The 12,500-nt window shown below is 43.0% G+C and overlaps 1 protein-coding gene across 1 annotated transcript in view; it reads left to right on the top strand.

Moving 5' to 3' along the window:
• The window catches only part of pn (exopolyphosphatase prune), a 16,962-nt gene extending 9,729 nt beyond the window's left edge, over positions 1 to 7,233 (top strand). The window contains exons 4-9 of the mRNA XM_086537619.1: positions 315 to 466; positions 853 to 963; positions 1,479 to 1,590; positions 3,368 to 3,509; positions 5,352 to 5,516; positions 5,939 to 7,233. Of these exons, the coding sequence (XP_086393745.1) occupies positions 315 to 466; positions 853 to 963; positions 1,479 to 1,590; positions 3,368 to 3,509; positions 5,352 to 5,516; positions 5,939 to 6,097 (841 nt within the window). The 3' untranslated portion in view covers positions 6,098 to 7,233. The remainder of the gene's footprint in view (positions 1 to 314; positions 467 to 852; positions 964 to 1,478; positions 1,591 to 3,367; positions 3,510 to 5,351; positions 5,517 to 5,938) is intronic.
• The last annotated feature ends 5,267 nt before the right edge of the window (positions 7,234 to 12,500 follow it).

Here is a 12,500-nt window from a genome sequence, read left to right as displayed (position 1 = left end):
CCTTCCGATACCAGCGAATAATAATAATAATAGTAATGTAATATGTACTTACATGACATACATATAGATCGATATCAAGATAGACACCTCCTCAATCATGGTGTCGCAACTGTCAAACAAATTCACAAGTGTTGTAAAATCTTTCAGTCTCTTTCACCCTTTCACCCTTATGAAATTTCCGGATCTATTCTTTCGTTTTTCTGATCGTCTTTCTCTTCCTTCTTTTTAAAAATCCTTTTTTAAGGGATATTAATTACTTTCTCTTTCTCTTTTAAATCATCAAATATTGTCTTGTATATCCCCTTTCCTCTTAGAGATGAGATTCAATTACACGAGCTTCATCAAAAGGGAATTCTCCAGCTGATTCTAGTCGACCATAACATCTTACCAGCTGGCGACACGTGTTTGGAATCAGCTGTTCGTTGCGTCATCGATCACCACCGTCTGGAGCGACAACTTGGAACTGGTGAGAATGTGAAGTTGGAATCTTGAAATCGATGGTTTTATTGGATTTGTTTATGTGTCTTCTTTTTCATTTGAGGAGGATTCGACTATGTGTTAAATTCACTAGGATTTTTTGTTTTTTTAGATTTGTGTTGAATATTAATAGGGGGTGAGCACCTAGATGTGAGATTTGAGTCTAGTAAATATAGTAGAGTATTTATTTGTGAAAAAAGGGCTTTTGTAAAAAAAAAGACAATGTAAATCTAATTTGCGTTTTTATTTTCTTTAATCGTCATGGAAAAAAAATCCCCAAATTTATGGACGATCCAAGAACCCATCACTTGAAATTCAATCGCATTTAACGATAGACATAAAACCCACGACGATTTTTGCCGTCGCTCTTTCCAGGCGACGAAATGGTGCTGGAAATGGTCGGCTCTTGCTCAACGCTTGTCGCCGAACGGATGTTGCAGAGGAACAAGGAGATACTCGATGAAGTTGCAGCCAGTTTGCTTTACGGTAGGGAGAGCAAGCAAACAAGCAAGCAAGCAAGCAAGCAAGCAAACATGAGAGGGAAGATGTGAGAATGAGAGTGAGAGTGAGAGGGAAGCTGTGAGAATGAGAATGAGAGTGGGAGTGGGAGTGAAAGTGAGAGTGGGAGTGAGAGTGAGAGTGAGAGTGAGAGTGAGAGTGGGAGTGAGAGTGAGAGTGAGAGTGAGAGTGAGAGTGAGAGTGAGAGTGAGAGTGAGAGTGAGAGTGAGAGTGAGAATGAGAGTGAGAGTGAGAGTGAGAGTGAGAGTGGGAGTGGGGGTGAGAGTGAGAATGTGAGTGAGAATGAGAGTAAGAGTAAGAGTGAGAGTGAGATATACATACACACATAAATACACAGCAAATAGGCATATGTACAAAAAGCTAAATCATTCCAGAACCTTCCATACAATAAATACACGATAAAGAAAAAAAATTAATAAAAAATGAAGATAATCCACGAACTTAAAAAAAAAAGGAAAAAACAACTTTGAATTCCCTCTCAGGCACAATCCTGCTGGACACCGTCAACCTGAGTGAAGAAGCGAAGAGAGCCACGCCCAAAGACGCCCATGTGGTGAAGGAGTTAGAATCGCTCCTCAAGACGCCTCCAGACAGGTAGGAGTAGTAGTAGTAGTAGTAGTAGTAGTAGTAGTAGTAGTAGTAGTAGTAGTAGTAGTAGTAGTAGTAGTAGTAGTAGTAGTAGTAGTAGTAGAAGAAGAAGAAGAAGTAGTAGAAGAAGAAGTAGTAGTTGTTGTTGTTGTTGTTGTTGCTGCAGTAATTGTAGTAGTTATTGTTGCTGCAGTAGTCGTTGTTACAGTAGTAGTAGTAATAGTAGTTGGAAGAGCAGTAAAGTAGTAATCTACCATCGAGATGGTGAATCTACTCTCTCGTATGTTTGCTTTCAAGATGGCAGGTCAGTTCCCCCCCCCCCCCCCCCGTCATCGCAACCAATGTGACGGGCACTTATCTCTCCGCGTTCTTGTAACTCCTTTGCCTCGCGAAGGTCAACATAGTCTGGCCGAATTCACCGCGACCTCTGCGGGAATCTCTGCTTGACCCCTCCTCGAGCCGGACCTGTCGGCGTTACCTTCCCCGTTTCCTAGTAAGACCTCCACCGGAATCGTCTCTACTAGCGTTGGTGTCTGATTGCATTCAACCAATTCCCCTTTCCCTCTCCTTCTTTTTCTTCTTCCTCCTCCTCCTTCTCCTCTTCCACCTCCCCCTCCTTCTCCTCCTCCTCTTCCGCCTCCCTCTCCTCCTTTTCCTCTTCCGCCTTCCCCTCCTCCTCCTCCTCTTTCTTCTTCTTCTCCTCCTCCTCCTCTTCCTCTTCCTCTCCATTCTCCTCCTCCTCCTCCCTCTCCTCCTTCTCTTCCTTCTTCTTCTTCTTCTTCTTCTCCTTCTCCTCTTCCTCCTCCTCACTCCCTTAACCAACAAACACATACAGCTGATGGCCAATTTCTTTGCTACGCCTAGCCTTTTGTAAGTTGCCTTGAACAAGTCACGGAGAGTACCCATTTTAGTAATAGTGATGGCAGTAGTACTAGTAGTACTAGTAGTAGTAGTAGTAGCAGTAGTAGTGGTGGTAGTAGTATTAGTAGCACTAGTAGTAAAAGTAGTAGTAGTAGTAGTAGTAGTAGTTCTATTGTTGCTGACTATTGTTGTTGATATTATAATTTTTATTATATTTTCCTTGTTGTTACTATTGTTATCGTTGTATTGACTAAAGGCACTGCAACCTCGCAAAAAAGCAGACATTCTCACCATAATGTATCTTCACCATCACCTCCCCACTTCCTCTCCCTCCCGTGACCATCCTCCTTCATCTTTCCTCACTTCTATTCTCCATTTCCTCTCGACATCCTTTCTTCCTTCCATCCTCTTCCTCCTCCTACTCCTCTTCCTCCTCCCTCCTCCCACCTCCCACCCCTACTCCCAATCCCTTCCCTCTCTTCCACCCCTCCACCCCTTCTTCCACCCTCCTCCACCCCTCCTTCCACCCATCCTTCCACCCTCCCTCCACCCCCTACCCCCGCTTCCACTCCCAATCCCTTCCCTCCCTTCCACCCCCTCCTCCTCCTCCTCTTCCTCCTCCCACCTCCCACCCACACTCCCAATCCCTTCCTTCTCTTCCACCCCTTCACCCCTTCTTCCACCCTCCCTCCACCCCCCTATCACCGTTCCCACTCCCAATCCCTTCCCTCCCTTCCACCCTCCTTCCACCCCCCTCCACCCCACCTTCCACCCCCCTCCACCCCTCCTCCCATCCCCCCTCCACCCCTCCTCCCTTCCATCCCATCTTCCACCCTTCCTCCCACCCCTCCTTCCACCCCACCTTCCACTCCCCCTCCATCCCCCCCTCCCACCTTCCCCCCCCCTCGTTCCATCCCCACAGAACGCAGCTCTTCAGCGAGATGACGTCAGCCAAGAGCGACATCTCGAGCCTGACGACGGAGGAGTTGCTGAGGAAGGACCGGAAGGTCGTCGCCGGAAGGCAGGTCGTGGTGGGCATGTCGTCGCTGCCCATCAGGGTGGAGGTCAGTTTTGGGTGGATGGGGAGGGGAGGGGGGTGGGTGGGGGTTTGGATGGGTGGGAAGGGGGAAGGGGGAGGGTGTTTGGGTGGGGAGGGGAGGTCAGTTTCGGGTGGGGGAGGGTTGGGGGGGAGGGGAGGGAGGAGGGGAGGGGATGGGGGGTGAGGGATTGGCTCTCTTGATTGCATCGTCGTCGTCGTTGTTGTTATCGACGTCATTAGTAATGTCGGTACTGTTGTTGTATTTTGTATTTTGTGTTTTGAAAATGATTGATTTTAGATTATGCACACACTGACACTGACACTCACACCCACACCCATATATTATATATATATATATATATATATATATATATATATATATAATATATATATATATATATATATACATAAGTATATATATATATATATATATATATATATATATATATATATATATATATATATATATATTATATATATATATATTATATATATATATATATGGGTGTGTGTGTGTGTGTGTGTGTGTGTGTGTATAGATAGATAGATAGATAGATATAAATATAGATAAACAGATAGATAAATATATATTTACACATAGATATCGATAGATGTATAAATAGATAGATAGAGATATAACATTTTTTATTCTTATTAGCTATATATTATGAAAAAAAAACTGAGCTTGGCGTATATGCATTTACACGTGTTTAAGCGTATGCGTATTTCCATTGACTTTCAGCATGTACGTGTGTGTATGTGTATAGGCGAGCGACAAAGCGTGCATGTTGGCCGCCCACTGATGCACATGATGAACAGCTGTTCCTGTTATGTAGGCATTACTCGGGTGACAAGCCCCGGCCTAGTTTATGTTGTCAAGGGCGTTTCATGCGGGCGTGATGCAGGGCTGGATGACGGACGGCGAAATGGGTCATCCGACGGAGCGTCACTAATGCTGCCCTCTCTTGCAGCGGTGTTGCAGAGGAATTCCTGGCTTTTGTTGTGTGGGAGGGGAGGGGAGGGATGGGGAGGGGAGGGGAGGGGAGGGATGGGGAGGGGATGGGAGGGATGGTGGAAGAGAGGGGAGGAGGAGGGATGGGGGGAGGGATGGGGAAGGGATGGGGAGTGGAGGGGAGAGGAGGGGGGGAGGGGGAGGGGGGGGGGGGAGGGGAGGAGAGGGGAGGGGAGGGAAGGAGGAGGGATGGGGAGGAGAGGAAGGGAAGGAGAGGAAGGGAAGGAGAGGAAGGGAAGGGAAGGGAAGGGAAAGGAACGGAAAGGAACGGAAAGGAACGGAAGGGAAGTTAAGGGAAGGGAGGGAAGGGAAGGGAAGGGAGGGGAGGGGAGGGAGGGCAAGGAGGGATAGAAGGAGGGAGGGCGAGGAGGGAACAAGGGAAAAAAGAGGGAAGAAGAAACGGCGAAAGACCAAGGAGGGAAGGAGACAAAGGGAGGGGCAAAGGGAGGGAATGGGGGAAGGCAGGTAGGAGGGAGGGTGATTGAAGGATTTGGGTTTCTAAATGACGAAAATCACAGACAGGGAAGCAAGGGAAGGGATAAAGACGGTAAAGACGAGCTAAGACCGGCCAACGAGCGTCTTTTGCGGCCTCGTTACCTTGAAGAAGCATCTTATCTCTCGCACAACATTCACGCGAGCCAGAGGTACACACGCACGTGCACATGGAGACACACGCTCAGATGCAAACGTACACATATACATGCATACGTAGACACAGGCACAGGCACAGGCACAGACACAGACACAGACACAGACACCGCCACACCCACACTCACCCCCCAATTCCCCCGCCCTCACTCTACGCCCACGACAAAACCCATACCCATTCCTCTCTACTCTTTTTCTATCTCCCAGGATTACCTCCGACGGGCAGACGCGGGCGTGTCTCTGGAGCAGCACACCGACGCCCACGCCGCCCACCCCGCCCACGCCGTCGTCCTGATGGGGATTAGCCTGGCTGGGAACTCAGTCTCGAGGGACATCGCCGTTTACTCGAAGGACGAGGAGCTGAGGACGAGCGTGAGTTTTGATGGGGAGGAGGGGAGGGAGAGGGGAGGCAGGTGTTGTGTGTGTGTGTATGTGTATGTGTGTGTGTGTGTTTTAAGCGAGAATAAAGAGAGAAAGAGAAAGAGTGAGAGAGTGAGAAAGAGAGAAAGAGAGAAAGAGAGAGAGAGAGAGAGAGAGAGAGAGAGAGAGAGAGAGAGAGAGAGAGAGAGAGAGGGTGGGGGGGGGGGGAAGTGAGTGACAAAGAGAAAAAGAGAAAGAAAGAGAAAGAGGAAGTGAGAACACAGAAGAGAAAAAGAGCAAGAGAGAGAGAGCAATCCATCAGACAGAGAAAGACACAGACAAGCAGAGACTGATGTCGAAACTCAGAAACAAAAACAAAAACCAAAGAAAGAAAACAAACCTAACTACCCCTTTTTCTCCTCTCTTCTCCATAGCTCACCCAGTTCCTCGAGGGGCAAGACGGCCTGTTGCAACTAGCAAGCATGGACTCGGATGTTGCACATTGCAAGGCCTATCACCAGAAGAACCACACTGCGTCCAGAAAGGTGGTCCTGCCGCTTGTTAAAGAGTGGTTAGCTTCTAAGGACCTATGAAGACGTTTTTAAAAAATAAAATGAAGATTCATGTTAAAATAAGAATGAAAAAATAAGAAATCTTGCCAACTATTTTGTTTGGCACTGGGTAGCATCCTCCCTTACTCCTTCCATCCCGTTTTTTTGGAGGGGGGGGGGGGGCACTGGGTATTTCAATTACTTGGGTATTTTAGTCCTCCCTTTTTTGGCATGATTTTTTTTTTTTTACACCATAATTAGTATTTAATTCCTGCCATCCCCCCTCCCCCCATATATGATACCAAATATATTGCCCCCCTTTTGAAAATCTCCATTGGGCATTCAAAAGTACCCCCTCCCCTTCCCCCACCCCCCTACACCCAACCGATGAAGTTCCTAAAGGCGCCGCAGAAGACGATGCCAATATTGATGAATGAATTCCAGTGATAAACAGACAAACAAACAAAAAATGCATAATAAACACAGCAGATCAAAAGGAAATGTGTCTACCTCTGTCTACGTTTCCCGAACATCCCTTAACTATCAATAACTATTACAATAAAGGTTATAAAATTACTAGCTTTCTTCTCATGACAACCTTACCTTATACGGCAATATTAGATGTGTTGAATGGGCTTGTTCCACGTGTAACAAGCCCATTAAACTATCTATTCTGAGTTAATAGCCAGTGGGTAGTTAGCAATGCTCGTTTGCCTATTCATTTGCTTTGTGGAATAGGAATTAATTTCAACATTCCTATATCGTATGTAGAATAGGAGTGATATGTCTATTTCTGGATAACCATGTAATTCTATTATTTAATTCAATATTTCGATGATCATATTAATTTTACATACCTGTAGAACCAAGCAACAAAGGTCACTCCATGCTCAGATCTCGAACTTTCTGCTTGTGTCTGTGCTTTCTAACTCTCATGAGATTTAATTATCAACAGTTATTGTGGTATTGATTTGTGCTTGTTGTTATGGTGTTATTTGTGATCTTTTAACCATTATTTTTTTTTCTTGGACGTCTCTGAGATTAATTCTTATGTTCGTTTTTTAGTGTATTCTTTTGTTATGACAAATGCCTCGGAAGTCCTAAAATGTCTTAGAGAAAGAATCTTTATCTATTTTCTGAATTGTATTCTCTCCCGAAAATAAAATTGTTACAAATTGGGACGTGTTTACTCTTTACTCACTACTATTACTACAAAAAGAAAATACTTTTTTGAATTAATCACTAAATATTTCACTGAGTTAATGAAATACTAAATTTATACGATAATATAAAGTTTATTTATCATTTATTTATTTTTATGGTAAATTAAGAAACAAAAATAGTTTCTTGTTTATATTTTTTAATTTGTTGACTCGCGTGCAAATGCACACAAGGATCATTTTAATTGATATTTCCATGTAGGTGAAATACATCTATATATACACACACCAACAGGAAGTCGGGGAAAAAAATAGAAACTCAATGCCGACACAGATATATATTTGTAAAGCGACGAAAAAGTACATACACATTTTCCATTTCCTTTTCATCTTCGTTTTACAAGATATACAGTGAAAAAAACATGTCAGGATACTCACAAAAGCCGATACTTTCCACTTATCTATTCACAGCCGGAGATGAATGCTTTCGAACACATTTAGGAAGTCCTTTCAACTCAATTGATTCACAAACCGAACCATATGATTCGAAACTCTTTTATATCTCATGAAAAAGTCATAAAAAATACGAAATAGTCAGGTGACAAAAAATACGTCGCGTTCATTCACGCGAGAGAAAGAGAGAGAGAGAGAGAGAGAGCGAGAGCGAAAGAGAGAGGGAGAGAGAGAGAAAATATATGCATCCCATCCTCCGAACTATGTGATTCAAAAGTCATTTATATCTCGTGAAAAAGTAGTAAGGGCACTTTAGCATGAATGAACATACGCGACCACTTCCCTGAACTTAGCGTGGTTGATGGAGAGTGAAGCGGCTTCGGTTAGTGATCCGATACATTTAGTTTTTCTCTCTCTCGAAATTTGGTTGCGATTCACGTGAAGCTCCACCAGAGAGGATGGTATTGAGGGAAAGGGAGAGGGAGAAGAAAAGAGGGAGAGAGAGAGTGTGTGATAAAGAGAGAGAGAGAGAGAGAAAGAGAGAGAGAGAGAGAGATAGAAAGAGATAGATAGATAGAGAGAGAGATAAAGGGAAATGGAGAAAGAGAGAGAGAGAGAGGGATTAAGAGAAAGGGAGAAAGAGAGAGAGAGAAAGAGAAAAGAATAACTACATTAAACAACTGACCCAAGCACTGATGTTTACGCAAACCTTTCCGATAACCGTAACTACAACACCCACGTCACAAACTTGCTTTCAACCAACAAAAAAGATTAAAAATTCTCTCGTTATATGAGTTGGTCGTGTAGATAAATTATACTGCAACGTCATTTACGATATTGATTCATCGTAAAATACCCATAATGATTTATATTACGTTGTCGAGCTCATCCGGTCGGTAGAACAAATATAGTTATGTCTTTAAAAATAATTTGCTTCTGAGATCTGGAAGAACGAACAAGATGAAGAAGAAAATATGCTGAGAATAATTTGTTTAATTTTGATGGAATCGTGATGTTTGTTTTAGAAGCTGACTTAACAGGGATTTGTTTTAAATGTAATATTCAAATGAAAAGTCCTCAACAGGTTAATAAATCATCATATATGAGAAACGTATTTCTCCAACATTCAAACCAAGAGGAAGTAATTTCTGTTGTTGCTACAAAGATCTGTTTGTATCATTAAATATCGTTCAGTTCTCATTTAAAGCTCGCGCCATTATGTTTCGGACACCCACCAGCCACTAATGTACCAAGTCATTATTAATTCATTGTTTCCGCCGCCATCTTTACGCCGCGTTGAACTTAGAGAGGCGAGAAACAAGGGATCATTATGACCAGAATGGCGCGGGGGGATTTCTCCTTTTTTCATTGTTTTTCTTCCTTAGTTTGTTTTGGGTTATTGTGATTTATGTTTATGGTCTAATAGTGATGCGAGTTTCTTCTAGGAATAAAGATATTTGTGCTTGTATTACTTGTTTTCTGAGTGTTGTTGTATTTTAGGAAGGAAGGATTTCCGAAGCATCTGATTGGTAACACTGCGCGCGGCAGGAAATCCTCGTGTCATTTTCCGTGTTCGAGACTTCCCCTTCGCGGCGCCGAATCCTGCCACACCCAAAGCCTACATCTGTCCCCTCCGTGCTGTCACGCCTTAGTGATTCCGACATCAACGAGAGGATCCATGAATGGGGAGCAAGAGTTTATGAATGGAGCGATGAGCGCGGGAGATATATTAGAGATCAGTTATGAGGCGGCGGTACCACGCTCCAGGGATTCGAACAACGCGTCAGTGACTACGAGGAGTCGTCGCCAAAAAAGGAGATCGAAATGACCCAATAAATCAAATTAATTCGCGTATTTCCTTATTAACATAACTCTTCCTTTTAATTACGCCCAGTAGAAGGCAGAATCCATAAAATTCACACCAAAGAAGAATTAATAAAGTACCATTTACCTACAAAAGCCACAGATAATTCCTTTGCGAATTCCAAAGTCAGCTGATCCTTATCAAAGACTTTCGTGAGGTTATCAAATAATCACCATAAATAAGACTGTGGAATCCAAGCCATGGTGATGATGGTGATTCGATAGTGACAGCGACTGCGATATCTGGGTGAAACGTAGCTTAAGACAATTTGAAAGAAACTATCATTTATCATAGGTGAAATAATATAAATTTACGAAAAAAGAGATAAAAAAATGTATAGGAGGGGGGTGGGAGGGGTGGAAGGGGTACTGGCGAATACTGATATATGTTTTTATCTTTTATCTATCTCTATTTTTGGAAGGTTAGAATATCTGCGTGTGAGCGATGTACATCTGTAACGAAACTAGAAAAAATATATAAAGAAAAAAACAGGATTATTTTTACTTGTTTTTTTTTTATTTGTTTATCTTGCGATAATATAACCTTAACTGTTATTATCTTTATTATCAAATTCCTTTTCATTACTAATTTCATGTGGTACGTTATTGTAATATTAACCTTCCTAATTTTTCCTTTGGACTGAAATATAAAGAAAAATAGGCACACACACACACACACACACACGAAAACATATGTACGAAATTATGCTACCTAGAATATGCACTGTGCAAGCATAGTTATTTTAAGAGCTATTATGAGAATACTGGTGCTACTGCTATTGCTATTTACTTTTAATAGTATTAGCAATGGGACTCAACTATTACTACTATTACCGCTTGTGATATCATTAATGGTATTTTTTTTATATTGCTTTTATCATCTTTATCGATATTCTTCTTCCTTTGATTGTTATTATTAGTATTAATTATCGTTAATGTTTTATAATTGTTGTTACAATAATTATTGTCATTATTATTATTATTGTTACCATGACTATTATCATGGTTACTACTACTATTGCTATCATTGTATTTTAGTATAATTACTATTAGTTTTATCTTTATTATCATTGTTATTATTGTAATTAGTATTGTTGTAATTATCATCCTCATTATCTTATTATCACGATTATTATCATTGTTATCATCATTATTGTTAACAAGTATATTATCATTATTATTGACAAGTATATTACTGTCATTATTATTATCGTTATTACTGACATTATTATCACAGTTCTTGTTGTTCTTGCGTTCTTTTTATTCGTCACTATCATCATCATCCAAATGCACACAAGCAAGCATACATACACCCCTCCCTCACACACACACACACAACCCCCCCCCTCCCCACCCCCCCCCCCCCCCCAACCATCCACCGACACACACACACTACGTCTCGCTCCGTCAAAGCCCTGTTTCCGTCAAGCCAGCCATCAGCGCGTCAAGATGTCAAGGTGTCAACTCCCACTTTCACTCTCTCTCGCTTTTTTGCAATGTTCTCCCTCTTGCACGTGTGTCAGACAGCATACGTGCCGGACATGCTCGGTTATACTCGGGTACGTTCCGCGTGTTGGAGCAGCTGTGGCGATTGCATGACGGCTGTGCATGTGTCGAGGCGTACGTGTTGAGGAGGAGAGAAAAGACAGTGAGGGAGAGAAGGAGAGGGAGAGAGGGAGGAGGAGAGAGGTGAGGGAGAGAGAAGAATAGGGGGGGAGGAGGGAGAGAGGTGAGGGAGAGAGAGAGAGAGAAAGAGAGGGAGAGAGCGAGGAGGAGAAAGGTGAGGGGGAGAGAAAAGGAGAAGGAGAGAGGGAGGAGGAGAAAGGTGAGGTGAGGGAGAGAGAGAGAAGGAGAGAGCGAGGAGGAAAGAGGTGAGGGAGAGAGAAAGAGAGAAGAATAGGGTGAGGAAGAGGGAGAGGAGGCGAGGGAGAGAAAGCGAAGGGGAGAGAGGGAAAAAAGGCGAAAGGGGAGGAGAGAGGTGAGGATGGGAAAGAAGGAGTGGATAGAAGGGGGAGGAGGAGGAGATAAAGGAGAGATCAACGTTGGAGATGGAGTGAGGGATGGGAGGGAGAAGGGCGAAGGTGAGAAGGGAGAAATGGATGGAAAGAGGAAGAAAGGTGAGAAGAAAAAGGAGATGAAGGAGGGAGAAAAGTTGGTGATGCAGTGAGGGAGAGAGTTAAAGGAGGGAAGGAAGGGAAGGAGGAAAAGGGTCAAGGGAGGGAAGGGAGTGAAGGAGGGAGAAAGTTAAAGGAGGGAAGGGAGGGAGAGAGATGAGGAGGGGTAGGGAGGGAGGAAGGTGAGAAAAGGAGAGGGAAGATAGAGAGAGAGAGAGAGAGAGAGAGAGAGGAAGGAAGGAGGGAGGAAGGGAGAAAGAGAAGGGGACGAGAGACGGAGAGTAGGATAGGGATGAGGGAAAGAAGGGTAAGAGATGGAGAGACTGAGACAAAGAGAGGGAAGGAGGAAGGAAAGAAGAAGATAGAGGAAGGGAAAAAAACAGAGGAAGAGAAAAAAGGAGAGAGGAATAAAGAGGGAGATGAGAAGAAAGATGAAAGAAAGGGAAGATTAAAGAAAGGAGAGAAGAGAGATTGAAGGAAGTGATAGAGGAAGGAGATAAGGAGAAAGAAAAAAGAAGAAGGAGAGGACGGAAAGAAGGAGAAAGCGGAATGAAAGAAAGTGAAAAGAGGGAAGAAAGATAAAAGAGGAAGCAGAAAGTCGGTCTTTTCTTACAAGAATTCATGAAACGAGAATGAAGATTTCAGAAGATTTCGAATAGAATTGAACGAAACCCAAAGTGACCTTTCTCTTTTCTCTTTCTCTTCTCTTTTCTCTTTTTTTCTCTTCTCTCTCGTTCTTTCTCTTCCGTCCGCCTGCTTGTCTCTTTTTTCTGCCTTTTTGCAGATGTCTTTTGTTTCTCTCTGTCTATATATCTACCTATATCGCTCTAGCTTTTTCTTTCTCTTTTTCTTTTT

The sequence above is a fragment of the Penaeus japonicus genome, unplaced genomic scaffold, assembly GCF_977035675.1.
Source record: "Penaeus japonicus unplaced genomic scaffold, GWHDUDI00000001_assembly GWHDUDI00000006, whole genome shotgun sequence".
Classification (NCBI taxonomy): Eukaryota; Metazoa; Arthropoda; class Malacostraca; order Decapoda; family Penaeidae; genus Penaeus; species Penaeus japonicus.
The sequence above is the reverse complement of the archived record's forward strand: the minus strand, read 5'-3'. Positions and strand labels throughout refer to the sequence as shown.